Raw genomic sequence first — 27,293 nt, 5'->3', positions numbered from 1 at the left:
AACTGTTCTCATACATGTAAAATCTTTAATTATATTTTAACTTTCAAATGAGTTTATTTTGTTTGCAAAAATTTAACATCTTCAAAAAAATTGATTATTAGAATTTTTATTGTAGAAAATCTTCAAAAAAATTGATTATTAGAATTTTTATTGTAGAAAATATCACTGTGATATTTTTATTTCAGTGAAGTATACAATCTTTGTCTCCAATCTCTCTAGGGAGTGTTGTCAGGCTCTATGTAACAGAATCTATACATGTAAGAGCTAGGTAAACCGTTACTGACATTTATCAGCACTATGACCTACCACGGGAGATTCTTATCTAGATTTACATCTGATAACAACAGGTAGATGTGGAAGATCGAAAATTACAAAAGTTGAATACACTTATCGCACAATAGAGAAAGCAACCATGACACAATTTAAATATGCATAAATTATTTTGATTCAGGACAAAATAAAATGTATACATTTATGTATATTGTATAGTTAAATGGCCGATGTCAAAACATTCTCATTCTTTCTGTGAAAAAAAAAAACTCAGGTAAATTTAAATTCTATACATTATTCAAAATTATAATCTGACAGCAAAATCTGCACTTGTCAAATAGACATATGAAGATGTCTTTTCACATAAAGATGTCTTCTGCTAGGCTAACATTATATATTTAGTCGGACCACACTGAACACCACGGAGAACTCTTACACAAAGACATTCTACACTGTACTCTGGGTTATACAAGCATCATATTTCCAAGTATAAAGGATTGGTGTTAAAAAACATCAAACTTTAAGACAATTCTTATAACTCCAACAACCATGTTCTTAAATTTAATTAAGTACACACTATTCGTGTGCAAGTTCTTCCAGATAACCTTTGTCAATGTTTTTTGTTTTTAGTTTTTCATATGAAATATTTGGTCATGTTTACTGAATGCATGATTTTAGATATGTATGATAATGATGTATGTGTGGACATTTCTATCCTCCATCATTCGAACCAACTCCATCACTCCAACCAACTCCATCAATTCCAGTCAACTCCATAATTCCAACCAACTCCATCACTCCAACGAACTCCATCAACTCCAGTCAACTCCATTTGGGAGGGATTGCAGATTTGCCAGCAATCAGAAAACATTTTTTCCTTTCTTTTATTGGGACACAGACCCATCAAACATTACAACAACTAGCGATGTGTTTCTGTATATGTCAGGTACTGTTACCCTAGCAGTGTGTTTCTGTATATGTCAGGTACTGTTACCCTAGCAGTGTGTTTCTGTATATGTCAGGTACTGTTACCCTAGCAGTGTGTTTCTGTATATGTCAGGTACTGTTACCCTAGCAGTGTGTTTCTGTATATGTCAGGTACTGTTGCCCTAGCAGTGTGTTTCTGTATATGTCAGGTACTGTTGCCCTAGCAGTATGTTTCTGTATATGTCAGGTACTGTTACCCTAGCAGTGTGTTTCTGTATATGTCAGGTACTGTTGCCCTAGCAGTTTGTTTCAGTATATGTCCCAGTACTGTTGCCCTAGCAGTTTGTTTCAGTATATGTCCCAGTACTGTTACCCTAGCAGTTTGTTTCAGTATATGTCCCAGTACTGTTACCCTAGCAGTATGTTTCAGTATATGTCCCAGTACTGTTGCCCTAGCAGTATGTTTCAGTATATGTCCCAGTACTGTTGCCCTAGCAGTGTGTTTCTGTATATGTCAGGTACTGTTACCCTAGCAGTTTGTTTCAGTATATGTCCCAGTACTGTTGCCCTAGCAGTTTGTTTCAGTATATGTCCCAGTACTGTTACCCTAGCAGTTTGTTTCAGTATATGTCCCAGTACTGTTACCCTAGCAGTATGTTTCAGTATATGTCCCAGTACTGTTGCCCTAGCAGTATGTTTCAGTATATGTCCCAGTACTGTTGCCCTAGCAGTTTGTTTCAGTATATGTCCCAGTACTGTTACCCTAGCAGTATGTTTCAGTATATGTCCCAGTACTGTTACCCTAGCAGTATGTTTCAGTATATGTCCCAGTACTGTTGCCCTAGCAGTATGTTTCAGTATATATCCCAGTACTGTTACCCTAGCAGTTTGTTTCAGTATATGTCCCAGTACTGTTGCCCTAGCAGTATGTTTCAGTATATATCCCAGTACTGTTACCCTAGCAGTTTGTTTCAGTATATGTCCCAGTACTGTTGCCCTAGCAGTTTGTTTCAGTATATGTCCCAGTACTGTTGCCCTAGCAGTTTGTTTCAGTATATGTCCCAGTACTGTTACCCTAGCAGTTTGTTTCAGTATATGTCCCAGTACTGTTACCCTAGCAGTATGTTTCAGTATATGTCCCAGTACTGTTGCCCTAGCAGTATGTTTCAGTATATGTCCCAGTACTGTTGCCCTAGCAGTTTGTTTCAGTATATGTCCCAGTACTGTTACCCTAGCAGTATGTTTCAGTATATGTCCCAGTACTGTTACCCTAGCAGTATGTTTCAGTATATGTCCCAGTACTGTTGCCCTAGCAGTATGTTTCAGTATATATCCCAGTACTGTTACCCTAGCAGTTTGTTTCAGTATATGTCCCAGTACTGTTGCCCTAGCAGTATGTTTCTGTATATATCCCAGTACTGTTACCCTAGCAGTTTGTTTCAGTATATGTCCCAGTACTGTTGCCCTAGCAGTTTGTTTCAGTATATGTCCCAGTACTGTTGCCCTAGCAGTTTGTTTCAGTATATGTCCCAGTACTGTTACCCTAGCAGTTTGTTTCAGTATATGTCCCAGTACTGTTACCCTAGCAGTATGTTTCAGTATATGTCCCAGTACTGTTGCCCTAGCAGTATGTTTCAGTATATATCCCAGTACTGTTACCCTAGCAGTTTGTTTCAGTATATGTCCCAGTACTGTTGCCCTAGCAGTTTGTTTCAGTATATGTCCCAGTACTGTTGCCCTAGCGATGTGTTTCAGTATATGTCCCAGTACTGTTACCCTAACGATGTGTTTCAGTATATGTCCCAGTACTGTTGCCCTAGTGATGACTGTTTCAGTATATGTCCCAGTACTGTTACCCTAGCGATGTGTTTCAGTATATGTCCCAGTACTGTTGCCCTAGCAATGTGTTTCAGTATATGTCCCAGTACTGTTACCCTAGCGATGTGTTTCAGTATATGTCCCAGTACTGTTGCCCTAGCGATGTGTTTCAGTATATGTCACGGTACTGTTGCCCTAGCAGTGTGTTTCAGTATATGTCCCAATACTGTTGCCCTAGTGATGACTGTTTCAGTATATGTCCCAGTGCTGTTGCCCTCAGCGATGTGTTTCAGTATATGTCCCAGTACTGTTGCCCTAGCAGTGTGTTTCAGTATATGTCCCAGTACTGTTGCCCTAGCAGTATGTTTCAGTATATGTCCCAGTACTGTTGCCCTAGCAGTGTGTTTCAGTATATGTCCCAGTACTGTTGCCCTAGCAGTGTGTTTCAGTATATGTCCCAGTACTGTTGCCCTAGCAGTATGTTTCAGTATATGTCCCAGTACTGTTGCCCTAGCAGTATGTTTCAGTATATGTCACGGTACTGTTGCCCTAGCAGTATGTTTCAGTATATGTCACGGTTGTGTTGCCCTAGCAGTGTGTTTCAGTATATGTCCCAGTACTGGTGCCCTAGCAGTATGTTTCAGTATATGTCCCAGTACTGTTGCCCTAGCAGTATGTTTCAGTATATGTCCCAGTACTGTTGCCCTAGCAGTATGTTTCAGTATATGTCACGGTACTGTTGCCCTAGCAGTATGTTTCAGTATATGTCCCAGTACTGTTGCCCTAGCAGTGTGTTTCAGTATATGTCCCAGTACTGTTGCCCTAGCAGTATGTTTCAGTATATGTACCGGTACTGTTTCCCTAATGTGTTTTCCCCAGGGCGAGGTAAACCTTCTCCAGTCACCCTACTCTGCCAACGTAAACCATTGGGTTTGGGTAATGAAGCAGTGTTTGGAACCAACACTTATTTATAAACATGTCTCTTGTATTGTTTTTTTCCACTTATCCAAGTGTGATTGACATTTTAAAAACAGGTATTTGGGGTCGGACTTTGTTATGTCTGACTCAGTCTGTCACAACTCAATGTTTTGTGTATGCGTGACTCTAACACGGTACATTTTATACAATCAACAGGCGAATTTATTAACCACAAATATGTGCAGTTCAAAAATTGGCAGTTTCCCTGCATTTAATCTCATTTGGCATCAATATTATGTATAGTTAATATCTTAATCTCATTTGGCATCAATATTATGTATAGTTAATATCTGAGTTTTATTTAACACAATGTTACCTTTATTTACAGAAAACATTAAAACATTGACTTTTCTGTTAATTTTTATCATGAATTAATTCCGCCTTTTTGTTTCAACATGATCTTAAGAGAAATTCAGGGAAAAAAAAGGTTATAATTCACTTATCAAAAGTTGTTCATGTCTGTGTTTCCATAAAAATTGCTTTAAGATAAGGACAATGAGATGAAGCATATCATTTTGTAACCATGGAGAGTTGATATGCTTTGATAAAAGAGTGACAGAGACGGGAGCTGCAGACTTCAGTCAGCCGTGTCAACATGACCATGTAAAATACCCCAGGGAGTACTCATTGTGTTACAATGCCCAGGGGAGACATCATTATCTATAAATATGACCTATTATTACTGTGTGCGACTTCCCTCACTAGTGGTGCTTATTGTGAAGGCGGAGAGCCAGGTGTCAGTAATCACATATTGACCAGACAGTACCACATAATAATACACAGAGATCCCAACAGTCCATACTGAATACCAATGTATGTGTTAGGTATATACCTGGAGTAGTGACCTCACACCTGTATGTGTTAGGTATATACCTGGAGTAGTGACCTCACACCTGTATGTGTTAGGTATACCTGGAGTGTTCACACCTGTATGTGTTAGGTATACCTGGAGTAGTGACACCGCCATATCCTGACATGAGGGGCTGAAGACTTGCCAAATCCTGACATGAGGGGCTGAAGACTTGCCATATCCTGACATGAGGGGCTGAAGACTTGCCAAATCCTGACATGAGGGGCTGAAGACTTGCCATATCCTGACATGAGGGGCTGAAGACTTGCCATATCCTGACATGAGGGGCTGAAGACTTATGAGGGGCTGAAGACTTGCCATATCCTGACATGAGGGGCTGAAGACTTGCCATATCCTGACATGAGGGGCTGAAGACTTGCCATATCCTGACATGAGGGGCTGAAGACTTGCCATATCCTGACATGAGGGGCTGACATTTCTATATCTATACCGCAGTCAAGTAAATTCAATTGATCCCTAAAATTTGTATGTCTTATAAATTATATCTGAAGTGAAAATGTCTTTGAGACTTTAAAAAACGTGTGATGGGAAAAACAAGACGCACTGCCACAAAACTGGACTGGACTGATGGTACAGATATCTCTATGGGTTAGAGATTCTGTTTAGAATTCAGAGGTCCCCGGTTCAAGTCCTGTTCTGGTCATCAGCATATAGCAAGGATCTTAATACACATCTGACCAGGACTGGAAACACTAGTGGTGTCAACAGAACATAATAGAATATAAGACTCATATGTAACCATGACAACACTAGAGGTCAAACTTTTGTTCTTGACTTAAAGAGCCAAAAGACTACCAAACCTGACAAATTATTAACTGATGTCAGAAGTAGGAACTCTTTTGTGGAAAAATCACAAAAATACCAGACACATTAAAGGAATGAGTCACCTTAATATAACATGAAATGATTTCATTGCGTGTGAAACATGCAACTCTCCTGCCGTCCCAAAACTGGCAATGTACATTAGGAGGTATGGTTATGATTGACGGCAGTCTCAGCTACTGAATGTGTAATTGACTGCCAAGATCCAGGAATGGCACTGGAAGGTGACATGGTAATACCAAAAATCAATTCTCAAAGAAAGAATGAAGACAATATGCTTTCACAAATGTGTGGTCATAAGTCGATGCCATATGACATGTTCGCCTTTTAGACCAAATTTCTGTCTCCCGGAAAACAAAAATTTTATTGGTAAGCACAATCATCAACATGAATGTTCACCGTCACAATATACCATAGCCTCTCACATATTTCATATGCTTTGTCTCAACATTTTATCCATATAAATGTATAAAAAGTTTGAAACACAGACTGGGAAACAGAATTCCATTACTTTATTTCAGTATTGGACTTTTACCTTATATTTACCTTTATCTTAGACCTTCACCTTAGGGACTTTGGCATTAGTCTTTGACCTTAGAGTATTTTTGACCTTCACCTAGACTTTCACATTAGTCTTTGATATTTTTTAGACATTTACCTTGAGACTTTGACTCTCTGACTTTCACCTTATAAAGAGTTCATGGCTTCAGTCTTTTAAGCTGAAGAGTTTCTGGTTTTATAGTATTTGACCTTCACCTTAAGAGTCTTTAGTGCTCAGTCTTTGACCTTCACCTTAGAATCACACTTCCTTCAGTCTTTGACCTTTGTCTTAGAGTCCCTCGCTTTAGTCTTTGACCTTCATCTTAGAGTCTCTGGCTTCAGTCTTTGACCTTCACCTTAAAGTCTCTGGCTTCAGTCTTTGACCTTCACCTGATAAGAAGACTCTGGCTGGCTGGCTTTTTCTTTGACCCTCATTTTGGAGTCAATAAGAAACAGGATTTGACAAGAACTTTGGATTTCAAGAGCTACATTCAATGAAAATTTCTCAAAGATCACTACCATCATATTTACAAACACTACTTCATAACCTTGCCTATACAAACTGCTGTTAAAGAGACAACAATAAAATTAAAACTACATGAAGTATCATTAAGCCTTATTAGAATTTCCCACTCAAAATGTTTTATCCTTCAAATGTATTGAATAATAGAATTATTCAATTAGAGGGATATTATTGTCTAGAACGATCTTGTCGTCCGACTCTAGTTTCATCAATATTCCTTAACTTAATGAAATTTGTTTTAAAACTTTCCATAAGACATTACTAATTTTTTCCTTTAATCTAATAATGATCTTTAGAAACGGAACATTGATAAAACTGGGGCTTGGTGTCGTTGGCTCCACATCTATGTGCTCGACGACTAGGAGTTAACATACAGTCCTCGACGACTAGGAGTTTACATACAGTCCTCGACGACTAGGAGTTTACATACAGTCCTCGACGACTAGTTTACATACAGTCAACCCTGTCTAAAAAGGACATCAAATGGAAAGATCAAAAGTGTCCTTAATAGACAGGTGTCCTTTATACAGAGGTTAATTATATAGTAAATTGGAAGGAGTGGGTCTGATGAGTCTGTCCTTTATAGACAGGTGTCCTTTATACAAAGGTTAATTATATAGTAAATTGGAAGGAGTGGGTCTGATGAGTCTGTCCTTTATAGACAGGTGTCCTTTATACAGAGGTGTCCTTTATACAGAGGTTAATTATATAGTAAATTGGAAGGAGTGGGTCTGATGAGTCTGTCCTTTATAGACAGGTGTCCTTTATACAAAGGTTAATTATATAGTATATTGGAAGGAGTAGGTCTGATGAGCCTGTCCTTTATAGACAAGTGTCCTTTATACAGAGGTTAATTATATAGTATATTGGAAGGAGTAGGTCTGATGAGCCTGTCCTTTATAGACAGGTGTCCTTCATACAGAGGTAATTATATAGTAAATTGGAAGGAGTGGGTCTGATGAGTCTGTCCTTCATAGACAAGTGTCCTGTATATAGAGGTGTCCCTAACAACAGGTGTAACTGTAGTTAGTCCCAGCCACCAGGATAATCTAATACCATAAAATAACTGTACGATCAGATACATGTGTCAATAGCTACGAAGATCAAAGAACATTATACCCATATATCACTGATATATCATCTTATTTGTCAATAAATGTATATGTAATGTATCGCTTCACACATCAATTGTATGCCTATATAGATAAACGCTTATATCAAATACTAAAAACAACACAAGTCACCAACCATTGTACAGATCCTAAGGCTATCAATTCAAGACTGTGAACAAATGTGGTCAAGTGTTTTTTTGTTTTCCTTTTTAACAGATGATCACATCTGAAAGGTGATTTTATGGACTCTTATAGATCCAAGACAAATGTAATTTCTCGGTCATAGAAATTTCTCCAAAATATATGAACTTTTTTACGGCTTTGAAGCTAAGATATGAATCACTATAGCAAGCTGAGCTGTTCAATAAAACTTATTCAAATTCTATTTTCATCAGATTAGAGTAAAGAGGTGGCAATAGATTCCCCCTGTGTTCGTAGAGGTAAAGCTAGCTAAGGAATTTACTAACAGGACGGTTTTTCCACTGGATAGTAATGGGAGATCGGGAAAGACCTTGAGTAAGGACACTTTGGTATTTGGTTGCTTTCTGCAAAAAAGTTTATTGGAGCTAGGAGTTGAAAATGTCATATAGCTTACAACTGAAACGGATGATGATGATGAGGCATTTTCAAACATCTTTATCATGATCCAAAGATTTGCTCAATTTTTTTAACAAGTATTCCAATTTAATATTGACTAATACATAATGAACAATAATCAGAAATTGCCCTTCACCTGGGCGGCCATGGGTTCAATTTCCCGATCGGACGTGATAAGAACTCTAGTTTCCTCTCACAGCACCTCATATGCTTCCCTCCTGGGCAACAATTAGGGGTAATTTATTTTTGTTGTGTAAATATAAATGAATTTTTTGCAATTGTTGTGTATATAATTATTTTTATATTTACACTTTTTTTTTTTTAAATTACCTGATAATGATTAACACGAAATTTGTATTTTTTTTACACGAAATTTGTATTTTTTTTTCAATTTGACCAAAAGTCTTCCTATGGGATTATAACAACATAACCAAATAAAACAAATAAAAGTTTAAATAGTTGGAATGGTGCCAAACAGACATTCTATTTGTTTTCCTGTGGTGTCATGTGACACACATAAGGTCAAAGTTTAGTCAACACATGAGGCTAGCCTGTCTCCTGGGGAAACATAACTGTACCGTTTATAGTGATCAGATATCAGATAAGGACAGTTGTTTTGGTATAAATATTTCTATCAGCGAGTCCAGCATCACGCCTAATGTTTGTCATCCTCTGGTATTTTACATATAAATACAACAATACATGTATATCACCACAAATCATTGTTTAGTCTAATGACACTAACCCACACATCATGACACTAACCCACACATCATGACACTAACCCACACATCATGACATATATACCAGTCATTAACACATCATGACACTAACCCACACATCATGACACTAACCTACACATCATGACATATATACCCCACACATCATGACACATATACCAGTCTAATGACACTAACCCACACATCATGACATATATACCAGTCTAATGACACTAACCCACACAACATGACATATATACCAGTCTAATGACACTAACCTACACATCATGACATATATACCAGTCTAATGACACTAACCCACACATCATGACATATATACCAGTCTAATGACACTAACCTACACATCATGACATATATACCAGTCTAATGACACTAACCCACACATCATGACATATATACCCCACACATCATGACATATATACTAGTCTAATGACACTAACCCACACATCATGACATATATACTAGTCTAATGACACTAACCCACACATCGTGACATATATACCAGTCTAATGACACTAACCCACACATCGTGACATATATACCCCACACATCATGACATATATACCCACACATCATGACATATATACCCCACACATCATGACATATATACCCACACATCATGACATATATACCCCACACATCATGACATATATACCCCACACATCATGACATATACCCCACACATCATGACATATATACCCCACACATCATGACATATATACCCCACACATCATGACATATATACCCCACACATCATGACATATATACCCCACACATCATGACATATATACCAGTCTAATGACACTAACCCACACATCATGACATATATACCCACACATCATGACATATATACCCCACAAATCATGACATATATACCCCACACATCATGACATATATACCCCACACATCATGACATATATACCAGTCTAATGACACTAACCCACACATCATGACATATATACCAGTCATTAACACATCATGACATATATACCCCACACATCATGACACATACCCCACACATGACATATATACCCACACATCATGACATATATACCCCACACATCATGACATATATACCAGTCTAATGACACTAACCCACACATCATGACATATATACCCACACATCATGACATATATACCCCACACATCATGACATATATACCAGTCTAATGACACTAACCCACACATCATGACATATATACCCACACATCATGACATATATACCCCACACATCATGTACCAGTCATTTTCCATTACAATGTTGATGAATCTCAACACCAAGAGATATTATAGTTGGTACTCTAAACTGATGAGTCCTGTCATACCATCCCCTCTCCCCTGTCATATCATCCCCAACAAACTTATATCCCCCCTCCCCTGTCATATCATCCCCCACAAACTTATATCCCCCCTCCCCTGTCATATCATCCCCAACAAACTTATATCCCCCTCCCCTGTCATACCATCCCCTACAAACTTATATCCCTCTCTCCTGTCATACCATCCCCCACAAACTTATATCCCCTCCCCTGTCATACCATCCCCCAAAAACTTATATCCCCCCTCCCCTGTCATACCATCCCCCACAAACTTATATCCCCCTCCCCTGTCATACCATCCCCAACAAACTTATATCCCCCCTCCCCTGTCATATCATCCCCAACAAACTTATATCCCCCTCCCCTGTCATACCATCCCCTACAAACTTATATCCCCCTCCTCTGTCATACCATCCCCCACAAACTTATATCCCCTCCCCTGTCATACCATCCCCCACAAACTGATATCCCCTCTCCTGTCATACCATCCCCCACAAACTTATATCCCCCTCCCCTATCATACCATCCCCTACAAACTTATATCCCCCTCCCCTATCATACCATCCCCACAAACTTATATCCCCTCTCCCCTGTCATACCATCCCCCACAAACTTATATCCCCCTCCCCTGTCATACCATCCCCCACAAACTTATATCCCCCTCCCCTGTCATACCATCCCCCACAAACTTATATCCCCCTCCCCTATCATACCATCCCCCACAAACTTATATCCCCCCCCCTGTCATACCATCCCCCACAAAACTTATATCCCCTCCCCTGTCATATCATCCCCCACAAACTTATATCCCCTCTCCACTGTCATATCATCCCCCACAAACTTATATCCCCTCTCCCCTGTCATACCATCCTCCACAAACTTATATCCCCTCTTCCCTGTCATATCATCCCCCACAAACTTATATCCCCCTCCCGTCATACCATCCCCTCTCCCCTGTCATACCATCCTTCACAAACTTATATCCCCTTCCCCTGTCATACCATCCTCCACAAACTTATATCCCCTTCCCCTGTCATACCATCCTCCACAAACTTATATCCCCTCTCCCCTGTCATACCATCCCCCACAAACTTATATCCCCCTCCCGTCATACCATCCTCCACAAACGTATATCCCTCTCCCCTGTCATACCATCCTCCACAAACGTATATCCCTCTCCCCTGTCATACCATCCTCCACAAACGTATATCCCTCTCCCCTGTCATACCATCCTCCACAAACGTATATCCCTCTCCACTGTCATACCACCCCCCACAAACTTATATCTCTCTCCCCTGTCATATCATCCCCCACAAACTTATATCCCCCTCCTCTGTCATACCATCCCCTCTCCCCTGTCATACCATCCCCCTCCCCTGTCATACCATCCCCCACAAACTTATATCCCTCTCCCATGTCATACCATCCCCCACAAACTTATATCCCCCTCCCCTGTCATATCATCCCCCACAAACTTATATCCCCCTCCCCTGTCATACCATCCCCCACAAACTTATATCCCTCTCTCCTGTCATACCATCCCCCACAAACTTATATCCCCTCTCCACTGTCATACCATCCTCCACAAACTTATATCCCCTTCCCCTGTCATACCATCCCCCACAAACTTATATCCCCTCTTCCCTGTCATACCATCCTCCACAAACTTATATCCCCCTCCCCTGTCATACCATCCTCCACAAACTTATATCCCCCTCCCCTGTCATAGCATCCTCCACAAACTTATATCCCCCACCCCTATCATACCATCCCCCACAAACTTATATCCCCTCCCCTGTCATACCATCCCCCACAAACTTATATCCCCCTCCCCTGTCATACCATCCCCCACAAACTTATATCCCCTCTCCCCTGTCATACCATCCCCCACAAACTTATATCCCCTCTCCCCTGTCATACCATCCCCCACAAACTTATATCCCTCTTCCCTGTCATACCATCCTCCACAAACTTATATCCCCTCTTCCCTGTCATACCATCCTCCACAAACTTATATCCCCCTCCCCTGTCATACCATCCTCCACAAACTTATATCCCCCTCCCCTGTCATACCATCCTCCACAAACTTATATCCCCCACCCCTGTCATACCATCCCCCACAAACTTATATCCCCCACCCCTATCATACCATCCCCCCACAAACTTATATCCCCTCCCCTGTCATACCATCCCCCACAAACTTATATCCCCCTCCCCTGTCATACCATCCCCCACAAACTTATATCCCCTCTCCCCTGTCATACCATCCCCCCACAAACTTATATCCCCTCTCCCCTGTCATAACATCCCCCACAAACTTATATCCCCCTCCCCTGTCATACCATCCCCCACAAACTTATATCCCCCTCCCCTGTCATACCATCCTCCACAAACTTATATCCCCTCCCCTGTCATACCATCCTCCACAAACTTATATCCCCTCCCCTGTCATACCATCCTCCACAAACTTATATCCCCTCTCCACTGTCATACCATCCCCCTAATGTCAACCTCCAGACACCCCTGACTGGTACCCGCCAACCATTAAAATCCCCAGCTGGGGCTGCTATCTCTACACAACATAAAACTCTTTCCTTTCATGATAGCTGATAATGTATTCCTTCCATGATGGCTGTAAATATTTTCTATGGTAATTTTTTTCCGTTTTGTCATTTTTTGTTTCTTGTTTTTTCATGATAATTTTTTTAGACATTTCTTTTTTTTTCTCATTCACTTGATTCCTTAATCCTTTTAACCTGTCACATCAGTCAACACATAAGCCAGAGAATTATCTCCTTGGCAACAGTTAATGCTAAAATACCATCACACTTTCGGCATCAGTTTCACTCCAGATTTCTTCTAATGTTTCTACTTCACGCAGACACACCCACATTGTGACCAGTCAAAGTTTTGTTCACTTAAGGAGGTATGTTACTTTGTCATGTATCTCCTTTAAAAAAAGAGTTCCACACAAAGAAATCAGTGACAAACAAACATTAATTATTAATGGTCATTCAAATAGTTTCCAAGGAAGAAGACTTTTATTAACCACAGGTACATGGTAGCATACATCGACTCTTAAACAGATAATTTATAACATAATTAAACCCACCTAAACTGACTACAATATGTATCCATCATTTCTGCCAGGATCACACAGGCTCAACATACATACAAGTAGTGTGCAGTTGCATACATAAGGACCAAGTCCAGAACTGTCCAAAAAACTTTCCAGCACTGTCCAGTACCTTTCCAATGATTACTGCTGTATGTCAAATAATTTTTCAATTCAGTTTCTATAATGTGTATAGAAATAAGTATACTGTGCATTAACCATCATTAGTTGAAATATATTCTATATGACAGATATATTTTGTGATGTGCATGATCATGCAGTCTGGTATTATAAGCAATGTATGATATCATATTTCTACTGACAACAAAAATAAACATAGTTCATTTTTCTCCATTTTAGAGTCGCACTTTTACTTTGATTTATAAAATACCAAACTTTAATTGACATAACTTCACAATTATGTTATTGTTCCCATGTGTAACCGAGTATCTTCTCTCTATCAGAGGAGTACTGTGTGTGTCTGAGTATCTTCTCTCTATCACGGAGGAGTACTGTGTGTATCTGAGTATCTTCTCTCTATCAGAGAAGTACTGTGTGTGTCCGAGTATCTTCTCTCTATCAGAGGAGTACTGTGTGTGTCTGAGTATCTTCTCTCTATCAGAGGAGTACTGTGTGTGTCTGAGTATCTTCTCTCTATCAGAGGAGTACTGTGTATCTGAATATCTTCTCTCTATCAGAGGAGTACTGTGTATCTGAGTATCTTCTCTCTATCAGAGGAGTACTGTGTGTGTCCGAGTATCTTCTCTCTATCAGAGGAGTACTGTGTGTATCTGAGTATCTTCTCTCTATCAGAGGAGTACTGTGTGTGTCAGAGTATCTTCTCTCTATCAGAGGAGTACTGTGTGTCCGAGTATCTTCTCTCTATCAGAGGAGTACTGTGTGTGTCTGAGTATCTTCTCTCTATCAGAGGAGTACTGTGTGTATCTGAGTATCTTCTCTCTATCAGAGGAGTACTGTGTGTATCTGAATATCTTCTCTCTATCAGAGGAGTACTGTGTGTGTCTGAGTATCTTCTCTCTATCAGAGGAGTACTGTGTGTGTCTGAGTATCTTCTCTCTATCAGAGGAGTACTGTGTATCTGAATATCTTCTCTCTATCAGAGGAGTACTGTGTGTGTCCGAGTATCTTCTCTCTATCAGAGGAGTACTGTGTGTATCTGAGTATCTTCTCTCTATCAGAAGAGTACTGTGTGTGTCAGAGTATCTTCTCTCTATCAGAGGAGTACTGTGTGTCCGAGTATCTTCTCTCTATCAGAGGAGTACTGTGTGTGTCTGAGTATCTTCTCTCTATCAGAGGAGTACTGTGTGTATCTGAGTATCTTCTCTCTATCAGAGGAGTACTGTGTGTATCTGAGTATCTTCTCTCTATCAGAGGAGTACTGTGTATCTGAATATCTTCTCTCTATCAGAGGAGTACTGTGTGTCTGAGTATCTTCTCTCTATCAGAGGAGTACTGTGTGTCCGAGTATCTTCTCTCTATCAGAGTACTGTGTGTATCTGAGTATCTTCTCTCTATCAGAGGAGTACTGTGTGTCTGAATATCTTCTCTCTATCAGAGGAGTACTGTGTGTCCGAGTATCTTCTCTCTATCAGAGTACTGTGTGTATCTGAGTATCTTCTCTCTATCAGAGGAGTACTGTGTGTCTGAATATCTTCTCTCTATCAGGAGTACTGTGTGTGTCTGAATATCTTCTCTCTATCAGGAGTACTGTGTATCTGAATATCTTCTCTCTATCAGAGGAGTACTGTGTGTTTCTGAGTATCTTCTCTCTATCAGACGAGTACTGTGTGTATCTGAGTATCTTCTCTCTATCAGGAGTACTGTGTGTATCTGAGTATCTTCTCTCTATCAGAGGAGTACTGTGTGTTTCTGAGTATCTTCTCTCTATCAGGAGTACTGTGTGTATCTGAATATCTTCTCTCTATCAGAGGAGTACTGTGTGTGTCTGAATATCTTCTCTATCAGAGGAGTACTGTGTGTATCTGAGTATCTTCTCTCTATCAGAGGAGTACTGTGTGTGTCTGAATATCTTCTCTCTATCAGGAGTACTGTGTGTATCTGAGTATCTTCTCTCTATCAGGAGTACTGTGTGTATCTGAGTATCTTCTCTCTATCAGGAGTACTGTGTGTATCTGAGTATCTTCTCTCTATCAGAGGAGTACTGTGTGTTTCTGAGTATCTTCTCTCTATCAGAGAAGTACTGTGTGTCTGAATATCTTCTCTCTATCAGAGGAGTACTGTGTGTATCTGAGTATCTTCTCTCTATCAGAGAAGTACTGTGTGTCTGAATATCTTCTCTCTATCAGAGGAGTACTGTGTGTATCTGAGTATCTTCTCTCTATCAGAGGAGTACTGTGTGTATCTGAATATCTTCTCTCTATCAGAGGAGTACTGTGTGTGTCTGAGTATCTTCTCTCTATCAGAGGAGTACTGTGTGTGTCTGAGTATCTTCTCTCTATCAGAGGAGTACTGTGTATCTGAATATCTTCTCTCTATCAGAGGAGTACTGTGTATCTGAGTATCTTCTCTCTATCAGAGGAGTACTGTGTGTGTCCGAGTATCTTCTCTCTATCAGAGGAGTACTGTGTGTATCTGAGTATCTTCTCTCTATCAGAAGAGTACTGTGTGTGTCAGAGTATCTTCTCTCTATCAGAGGAGTACTGTGTGTCCGAGTATCTTCTCTCTATCAGAGGAGTACTGTGTGTATCTGAGTATCTTCTCTCTATCAGAGGAGTACTGTGTATCTGAATATCTTCTCTCTATCAGAGGAGTACTGTGTGTCTGAGTATCTTCTCTCTATCAGAGGAGTACTGTGTGTCCGAGTATCTTCTCTCTATCAGAGTACTGTGTGTATCTGAGTATCTTCTCTCTATCAGAGGAGTACTGTGTGTCTGAATATCTTCTCTCTATCAGAGGAGTACTGTGTGTCCGAGTATCTTCTCTCTATCAGAGTACTGTGTGTATCTGAGTATCTTCTCTCTATCAGAGGAGTACTGTGTGTCTGAATATCTTCTCTCTATCAGGAGTACTGTGTGTGTCTGAATATCTTCTCTCTATCAGGAGTACTGTGTATCTGAATATCTTCTCTCTATCAGAGGAGTACTGTGTGTTTCTGAGTATCTTCTCTCTATCAGACGAGTACTGTGTGTATCTGAGTATCTTCTCTCTATCAGGAGTACTGTGTGTATCTGAGTATCTTCTCTCTATCAGAGGAGTACTGTGTGTTTCTGAGTATCTTCTCTCTATCAGGAGTACTGTGTGTATCTGAATATCTTCTCTCTATCAGAGGAGTACTGTGTGTGTCTGAATATCTTCTCTATCAGAGGAGTACTGTGTGTATCTGAGTATCTTCTCTCTATCAGAGGAGTACTGTGTGTGTCTGAATATCTTCTCTCTATCAGGAGTACTGTGTGTATCTGAGTATCTTCTCTCTATCAGGAGTACTGTGTGTATCTGAGTATCTTCTCTCTATCAGGAGTACTGTGTGTATCTGAGTATCTTCTCTCTATCAGAGAAGTACTGTGTGTCTGAATATCTTCTCTCTATCAGAGGAGTACTGTGTGTATCTGAGTATCTTCTCTCTATCAGAGAAGTACTGTGTGTCTGAATATCTTCTCTCTATCAGAGGAGTACTGTGTGTATCTGAGTATCTTCTCTCTATCAGGAGTACTGTGTGTATCTGAATATCTTCTCTCTATCAGAGGAGTACTGTGTGTATCTGAGTATCTTCTCTCTATCAGAGGCGTACTGTGTGTAACCGAGTATCTTCTCTCTATCAGAGGAGTACTGTGTGTTTCTGAATATCTTTTCTCTATCAGAGGAGTACTGTGTGTTTCTGAATATCTTCTCTCTATCAGAGGAGTACTGTGTGTCTGAGTATCTTCTCTCTATCAGAGGAGTACTGTGTGTTTCTGAGTATCTTCTCTCTATCAGAGGAGTACTGTGTGTTTCTGAGTATCTTCTCTCTATCAGAGGAGTACTGTGTGTCTGAGTATCTTCTCTCTATCAGAGGAGTACTGTGTGTATCTGAATATCTTCTCTCTATCAGAGGAGTACTGTGTGTATCTGAGTATCTTCTCTCTATCAGAGGAGTACTGTGTGTATCTGAGTATCTTCTCTCTATCAGAGAAGTACTGTGTGTCTGAGTATCTTCTCTCTATCAGAGGAGTACTGTGTGTCTGAGTATCTTCTCTCTATCAGAGGAGTACTGTGTGTCTGAGTATCTTCTCTCTATCAGAGGAGTACTGTGTATCTGAATATCTTCTCTCTATCAGAGGAGTACTGTGTGTATCTGAATATCTTCTCTCTATCAGAGGAGTACTGTGTGTTTCTGAGTATCTTCTCTCTAGCAGAGGAGTACTGTGCGTCTGAATATCTTCTCTCTATCAGAGGAGTACTGTGTGTTTCTGAATATCTTCTCTCTATCAGAGGAATAAGCCTCCTTGCCTATAATCGGATCCATTCTAAATCCTTATTGATGTCCCTATAGACAGACCTGACACCAGTTTCAGACTGTTCTGTGTTTTTGCTGTAGATGCTTATGACTAACACTTTAAATATATTCTTGCTTAAAATGACGCCAATATGAGCCCATTCTCCCCTAAACCCACCCCCATACCCCTTACCAACCACCCCCAACCAACAACCCCCAACCATCTGACCCAAACCTCAACCAAACACCGACTCTCAACAAAACAAGATATCACAGAGGGATATTGGCGCCCATCATTGAATGATCTTAATAGGTTCCATGTCTGATTGATCTTCTCTGTATTTTTCCTTTCCTCTTACTAATCTGTGTAAATTGAGAAACATCCCTCCAGTACTTTTCAAACAAGGGGAACCTATATATGAAATTTGAGATTTAACAATTACGGCTGTCTGTCGGCCATAATGCTTTCAGATTGGTCCCAAAATGCAATATGAGGGACCAAGGGGAACCTACATATGAAATTTGAGAAAGATCCCTTCAGTACTATCGTAGAAATAGCAATGACAAACTTCAATTGACAAATTCCAAGATGGCTGCCTGTCAGCCATGTTGTTTTCCGATTGGTCCCAAAATGCAGTATGCATAACTACGGACCAAGGAGAACCTACATATGAAATTTGAAAAAGATCCCTTCAGTACTTTCTGAGAAATAGCAATAACAAGGATTGTTTACAGACGGACGGACCACAGACCACAGACGCAGGGCGAACTTATTTATGTTTTTCATTAAGTTATGAAAATTATATTAATCTGACAAGGCTTAAACAAGCTGCTCTGAAAATATATCATCGTCCTGAAATCTTCATGGAATTCCTCACACTCAATCTTCAAAAAGTGGTTTTCTCCTACACTGCTTGGCTCTTATTAATTGATTGACGCCAACCCTTTGTGAGAAGGATCTTACAAAACCAATGACACTCAATTTTTAAATTATAAATTAAGAGAAGCTGTGATGTCGAACATTTGAATAATTTCTTACCGCAGTCAGGGGAGATAACTATAACACAAAATACACTAATACAGTCAAGGGAGATAACTCCAAACAGTAAAACAGTCAAGGAAAATAACTCCAAACAGTAAGACAGTCAAGGGAGATAACTCCAATGGAGATCACAGTGATGCAGTCAAGGGACATAACTATAACACAAATCAGTAATACAGTCAAGGGAGATAACTCCAAACAGTAAAATAGTCAAGGGAGATAACTCCAACACAGATCAAAGTAATTTAGTTAAGGGAAATAACTATAAAACAAAAAACAGAAATACCATTGAAGGGAGATAATTATTACACAAATCACAGCAATGCAGTGAAGGCTGATTATTCCATCATAAATCGTGATTAGGTTGTCAATATCTTTACTCGAGATAACTATAACACAAATCACAGTAATGCAGTCAAGGGAGATAATCAACACATATCACAGTAAGGTTGTCAATATCTTTACTCGAGATAATTATTACACAAATCACAGTAATGCAGTCAAGGGAGATAACCAACACAAATCACAGTAAGGTTGTCAATATCTTTAAGGGAGATAACTTAAACACTGATCACAGTAAGGTAGTCAATATCTTTAAGGGAGATAACTTAAACACTGATCACAGTAAATTTGTCAATATCCTTAAGGGAGATAACTCTCACACAATCCGTAGTAATACAGTCAAGGGAGATAACTCACAGACATAATGTAAATCAGTTAATATTTTTTCGGGAGATATATGTTAACAAAAATCAAAAATACACTTATGAAGGTCATATGTTTTTAAAAACAAATGTAGACATCTGTTTTTGATGCATTATTAGAAGTTTGACTCGTAATTATCAATAACATTTGTTTGCTTATACAGCAGCTGATCATTTCTCACAGGGATGTTCCCTTCAGCAACAGCAACAAAAGTAATCAACATTTTTTTCACCTTTTAATAACTGACAGAGGAATACAAATATAGAAACTACAGCTAACTGGGTTGATTCCACACATTCCTTTCAAAGACTTTTTGGGTTTTTTGGGGTTTTTTTTTACAAAGAACATTCCTTTAATCCATCAATGATATTTTACTTATAGTCAAAGCAAAAAAAAGTTAATGTATCATTATTAAGTGATGGTCCAATGTATCCTGTGGGGGATAAAGGGTTTAAGGCTGTATAAATAGTCTGATGGCACCCTGTGTCAGCTCAGATTGGGGTGAAATAAGACGAAATCAACGGTCGCCTCCTCGTATTTCAATCATCTGTGATATTACTTAGTTCAATCACCTGTGATATTACTTAGTGCAATGTGGCAATTCAATAATGATTCTTACTGCCACCAAAATATTTCAAATGTAGACGAAAGCTCTTTTGATTTTCGGTTCCTGAAGGGCACCTGTCCTATATAACTTTTTACAAGATCTTGTGGAATTATCATCATCATCATCATCACTTTTTACCAATGTTTTCCAAAAACCTCATCAACTCCTTTGAAGATGAGAATGTCAGATGATTTCCCTTGACCAGAATTATAATTATCATACAGACCATTCCGGTTCTTAGATGAACTTCCAACCTCTAATCTCACTTAATATGCAGTCAAAGCCACTTCAACACTTACCGCTACCTGAAATGACAAAAAAAAGTTGTTTATAAAACTCCTCATAAATGCTCATACTAAATGTTACACAACATGTACAGAAAGTTTGGTAAAGTGACCGTGGCTCCTAAGAAATATTGCAATGACAGAACTTAATTAAAAGTAGCAGAATTAAGAAACATATGACTGGCATTCATATTGCCTATGAACCAAATGTGAAAGCAATTCAATGTTTACTACTTAAGTAAATTGATATGAGGGTTTTCATTTACTTTTTTATGAATATGAATTAAATATGAATATGGAACCTTACTAGTGTGTCTCCAGACAAAATCATTGAGCATCCTTAATAAAGTTTGTTATTTAGAAATAAAGGCTCCTCATGATCAACATCCAAGTATCTTTTTTATTGTGGTCTAAGATCACATGGTCCTTGAACAGCCTTTATTTCCAAATAATATGTTCACTACATAGGAAGGCTCTCTATTGAACACCACAAGGTATCCATCCAGGATCATTACCGCCATTTGACACGCCAGGATTGTTGGTTCTCCTACCTTTTGTAATTTCTTATATAATAATTTGTAACATACAGGCAATAATATAAAATCCTCTATTTATCAATTAAGCACATTTTAAAAGTATTATACTTCAATACATCAAACGATAAACTTTAACTGACAAATCAATTTCATTCTGTGGTCAACTGTTAAATAATTCTGGCCAGTGTCCATCTTAATTACTGGGCATTTGGTCAAAATACAGCCGACCATTCATTCTGATCACTAATCAGGGAGCTTTATGTCACCATGGCAACATCAAAGTTGATTAAATGCTTTAATCATGGAACAATGTTGTCTAGATGCTTGTAAGATAGATGTAATTGATTTCCTCTTTCAATATATCGAATAATGGCAAACATCACCATGTGTATGAACTCTACTACCAATTATGAACAAGTTTTAGCTTTGTGAAAATTAACATTATGTTAAAGACCTATAATTCCTTTTAATGTTCTACATTATACTCAAAAGTCATGTATGACATTTTAAAAGACAAATTCCTCAGACTTCCTCAGACAATCTTTTGTGTATAGCAATTTAGGAAGCAATGATAAAAAATTACAAATGATCAGCTTCCAGGAGCAGATAATTACAGAGGTATAGACACGGTAATTTTCTACAGGACAATTTTAACAAAATGTTTCCCAGCATAGCTCTCTTGATTGACAGCCTATTAAAATCAATTATGATTATAAGCAATCTGCTTACGAACCTTGTAACCACGTTTAGTAGGGAGTCATTCTATTGTCTGCGGTCAAATGCACACTATAATAACCAATGGCCAGACGCCACTCTAATTCTCATGCTCCCATGTAGCCGTAAGATAGAGATAAAAAATTTCAATGAAGCGTTGTTCGACTTGTATCATGGTGATCAAATGGAACATTGGTTACGGATGTGATTGTCCGGGACTCGCTGGAGCATAAGATTCTGTTATAATTAGCCTTCATCAGTTCCATCGGGATTTTGTCAACAATGCCCTATAAATTATGCAGTTCTCTCTGTGGCCCCATACTAAATGTTCATTACCACTCTGCCAAAAAAATTAATTTGCTGTCCATGCTCATCATTGTTACCAACTGCTAAAATTAGCCCTAACTTGCATGATTAATGGACAATGACATGCATGGCAGTTATACAAGTCACACGATATGCATAGTTAATACGAAAGGATTAATGATAAACGACAGGTTCATTACAATCTGTATCTGTAAATGTTCCTTACTACAGAAGTTCCCTGAAAAAATTGTCATTCCAGCTAAATTTTGAAAAATTTATATTAAATGTTGATATTGGTCAACATGTGCTTTGCTAGGTCTTACCATCCAGAAAATTCAGTGTACATATAGTCCTTCATTCAGTATGTATGTTTGTCAAAAGATTTTTGTATTTTTTCTCAACCCATTAAAGTCATTGCGAGTATAAAATTGAATGTATCAGAAGGAAAAAAAGAAATGAATTGTCATTATTATCTCTTAGAATTTAACTACATTTTATTTTTATTAACCTATGGGTATATCTGAAATCTATTTGTAGCAACTCTGATTACCCAAAATGTTTTAAGGGTCAAAATGTCATTTTATATCTGTAAACAAACTAGTCCAAATTAGGGGGCATGGTAGCTCAGTCGGTTAGACCAATGTTACCTCAGGTGAAAATCCGAGGTTCATGGTTCGACGGTCCCTATCAGTTCATTGTTCGACGGTCCCTATCAGTTCATTGTTCGACGGTCCCTATCGGTTCATTGCTTAACGCTCCCTATCGGTTCATTGCTTAACGCTCCCTATCGGTTCATATTTTAACAGTCCCTATCAGTTCATTGTTCGACGGTCCCTTTCAGTTCATTGTTCGACGGTCCCTTTCAGTTCATTGTTCGGCTGTCCCTATCGGTTCATTGCTTAACGCTCCCTATCAGTTCATTGTTCAACGGTCCCTATCAGTTCATTGTTTGACGGTCCCTATCAGTTCATTGTTTAACGGTCCCTATCGGTTCATTGTTCGACGGTCCCTATCGGTTCATTGTTCGGCGGTCCCTATCGGTTCATTGTTCGACGGTCCCTATCGGTTCATTATTTAACGGTCCCTATCGGTTCATTGTTCAGCGGTCCCTATCGGTTCATTGTTCGACGGTCCCTATCAGTTCATTGTTCGGCTGTCCCTATCAGTTCATTGTTTGATGCTCCCTATCGGTTCATTGTTTGACGGTCCCTATCGGTTCATTGTTCGACGCTCCCTATCAGTTCATTGTTCGGCGGTCCCTATCAGTTCATTGTTCGGCGGTCCCTATCGGTTCATTGTTCGGCTGTCCCTATCGGTTCATTGTTCGACAGTCCCTATCAGTTCATTGTTCGACGGTCCCTATCAGTTCATTGTTCGACGGTCCCTATACATCAGTTCATTGTTCGACAGTCCCTATCGGTTCATTGTTCGGCGGTCCCTATCGGTTCATTGTTCGGCGCTCCCGACCATGTCTTTTTTCTGTTTCTCAGGAAGCTGATAAACGGGCTTGGCTGTGCTGTCGTGATCATGTCTTTGAAAAAGACACTTTATCCTAATTGCTCTGGATGGCATGTGACTGGCCTCCTGTATGTTGTTCATTGAGTTAGTCACTAACTACTACATGAACCTGGCCTCAAAATGAACCCGGCTGTTCATGGTGCTATAAACCAAGCTTACCTATATTCAATCTAATATACAAACGGTTCATAAAATAATTGACCTTACAAAACTATCAAAAAATATCTGCAGTATTTCTTTATTACGTCAGAAGGGTAAGATTACTTGGCCCAAAGATATAAAAGGAGAAATGGGTGCTTATCATGGATGAAAACCTGCAGAGAAAAATTAAGGATATAAGGCACTTTAAAGGCATGGGAATTTATTATGTAAAATATGGTGTAGTGTAATTTGCAATGTCATTAACAACATTAGTTGGGTGTGTATACAGTGGGTCCATTGTTGGAAGCTTTGTTAGCTTGCAGATTCGGTTTACATGAAATATTAAATCATACCTCTGATTGATAGACATTTAATTTGTCACTAGTGACTATATCAATTAATAGGTATCTCTTACCCCTGTCTATGGTCTTATATCAGTTTAATTCTTATTTTGATTTTGCATAAATTTTAAATCATCAGATGTTTTCTGTTTAAACAATAAAGTAATTTGATTGTTATATATCAATGTATGGACTATATATATTATCAATGTATGGACGTTATTATCAATGTATGGACTATATTATCAATGTATGGACTATATATATTATCAATGTCTGGACGTTATTATCAATGTATGAATGTTATTATCAATGTATGGACATTATTATGTCATGATTCCTTTAAGCCATGTATGAATGCGTCCTTTTATTTTATTTTTTTTTTGGGGGGGGGGGGGGGGGGGGGGGGGGGGGGGATAAACAATGAAGTGATCTGGTATATCAATGTATGGACTGGTATGGTTAGGGTTGTGGGGGGGTGGGGGCTTGTGGTGGTGGTGGTGGTGGTGGTGGCTGTGGTGGTGGCGGTGGCGGTGGCAGTGGCGGTGGTGGCGGTGGTGGTGGTAGGGGGAGGGGGGAGGGTCAGATAGATCCAAATTGAGATATAACACTATGTTATCTATTTAAAACTAACTCTCCATGATAGATTGTAATGTTTGAAATGTATCACCAATCTTTTAGTGAGTGTTATTAAGTACATTATGCTGACCTTAAGTGGATAGCATGGTCATAATATTATGACCTTGACCTTGTAAAGAGATCAATTATGACTGTCATTATATCATAAACAACCGACAGAAAACAGCATCATCAGCCCAGCTGGTGGCAGATGAATGTGTTGATCAAGAGAAAGCCGATGGCAGTGGAATTGTTGATCAAGGGACAGCCGATGGCAGTGGAATTGTTGATCAAGAGAAAGCCGATGGCAGTGGAATTGTTGATCAAGGGACAGCCACTGACACAGGAAGGTGTTGATCTTGGGACAGCTGATGGTGGAAGTGTTGATAGTGTTGATCTTAGAACAGCTGATGGTAGGGATAAGTGTTGATCATGAAGAGAGAGCCAATGGCAGAGGAAAGTGTTGATCATGATCAAGTGACAGTTGATAGCAGATGAACGTGTTGATCACAGGAACAGAAAAAAATTCCAATAGTTTTCAGGTATTGGTGGTCCACACTACACTTCAAATCGTGTTTTACAGAATTAACCTGACTTATCAAAGAAACTGTCTATTAGAACAAACATCTGGTCTTAGGACGGTTTAGTTAGGATTCACCAAATATCAAATTTAAAACAGGTAGTAAACTTCCATATTTTCAGATACCACGAAACTTGTATTCGATTTGAAAACTGAATGCAACATTTTAAAGCTGAAAAAGTTTCATTCAGCTTGATTATAAAAAGTATGAACTTCACAGCTGACAAAGCGAGAAATATAATTCATCATGATATTTATTACACTCCAGGGAGGCCAAGTTTGGCAGAGATTCAGGTAAAACCAAGTGAAGCACAATCAATTTCACCTGTATATACAGGTACATGTATATATAATGATTATGAATGAAATATTCTGTGGTTGCCACAGCTTGCGAGATCACCACCATCCCATGAGAGTTTGACAGAGTGAGACGGACACAACCACTTTACCAACTGGTCCATTTGGATAAAAGCCCAAAATTACAAATGTAAACAACATTCCCGCAACTTGATTTTTAATATACAACAACAAATGAACTTTACCATGTATTGTTTATTTGTAAATTGAAGGAAATAACAAAATCTAAAATTATGTTATTCTAACTGTATTGAGTATTACTGAAGCTATTCGACCTGTATTGAGTATTACTGAAGCTATTCGACCTGTATTGAGTATTACTGAAGCTATTCGACCTGTATTGAGTATTACTGAAGCTATTTGACCTGTATTGAGTATTACTGAAGCTATTTGACCTGTATTGAGTATAACTGAAGCTATTCGACCTGTATTGAGTATAACTGAAGCTATTCGACCTGTATTGTGTATTACTGAAGCTATTTGACCTGTATTGTGTATTACTGATGTTATTCGACCTGTATTTAAGCTATTTGACCTGTATTGTGTATTACTGATGTTATTCGACCTGTATTGTGTATAACTGAAGCTATTCGACCTGTATTGTGTATAACTGAAGCTATTCGACCTGTATTGTGTATTACTGATGTTATTCGACCTGTATTGTGTATTACTGAAGCTATTCGACTTGTATTGTGTATTACTGAAGCTATTCGACCTGTATTGTGTATTACTGATGTTATTTGACCTGTATAGAGTATTACTGAAGCTATTCGACCTGTATTGTGTATTACTGAAGCTATTCGACCTGTATTGAGTATTACTGATGTTAATCGACCACAGATTACAAGTATATGCGATGATAGCCTTACACCAATAACTTTACAGATCTAGAGACCAAACAGAGCTTGTTACTCATGCTGGGCTCAAAGTGGTGCCTATTTTAGTGGCCTTGGCATCTTAAATTCACCATTGGTGAACAGTTATTGACCTATAAGGTGCCTGCAAGGCCACTAAAATAATTGTGTAAATTTACAATTTGGTTAATCTTTCAAATGTTGCAGTCAATGCTAAAATGACGTTCACAATCGAAAAAGTTTCAGAGAGATGTTTTAGAGAGTTGTTATACTGATCTACAGAATTGAAAGGGTTTTTTTTCAATTGAAAACAACTGGGCCAAGCGACTAACTTATCCAACTTGCCCCTAGATTTTATGACTTGGTAGCCAAATAGGCCACCTACCTGGTAAAAGTATCCACTTTGAGCGCTGTCATGGTGATCTATGTAAGGATTTCCCAAAAAGGAACCTTAAACTTTTATTGTTTATCTAAGGATCCTATAGTTTCCTATACTTCATACAAAAATTAGCGTTCCTGCTTAATTGGAGATTTTTCTGTATTATTCTGGAGGTACTAGAGCTGTTCTGTTAAACTCACTCCACTAAATCTTTACACACTAAATC

At 38.9% G+C, this 27,293-nt stretch overlaps 1 protein-coding gene across 1 annotated transcript in view; it reads right to left on the bottom strand.

The window, feature by feature from the left end:
- The window catches only part of LOC117317934 (prolow-density lipoprotein receptor-related protein 1-like), a 228,137-nt gene that overhangs the window by 152,838 nt on the left and 48,006 nt on the right, over positions 1–27,293 (bottom strand). Inside the window, exon 2 of the mRNA XM_033872903.1 lies at positions 20,739–20,744. Coding sequence (XP_033728794.1) covers positions 20,739–20,744 — 6 coding nt within the window. The remainder of the gene's footprint in view (positions 1–20,738; positions 20,745–27,293) is intronic.

Source organism: Pecten maximus, chromosome 19, assembly GCF_902652985.1.
Source record: "Pecten maximus chromosome 19, xPecMax1.1, whole genome shotgun sequence".
Taxonomy (NCBI): Eukaryota; Metazoa; Mollusca; class Bivalvia; order Pectinida; family Pectinidae; genus Pecten; species Pecten maximus.
This window is presented reverse-complemented; position numbering and strand designations above follow the sequence as displayed.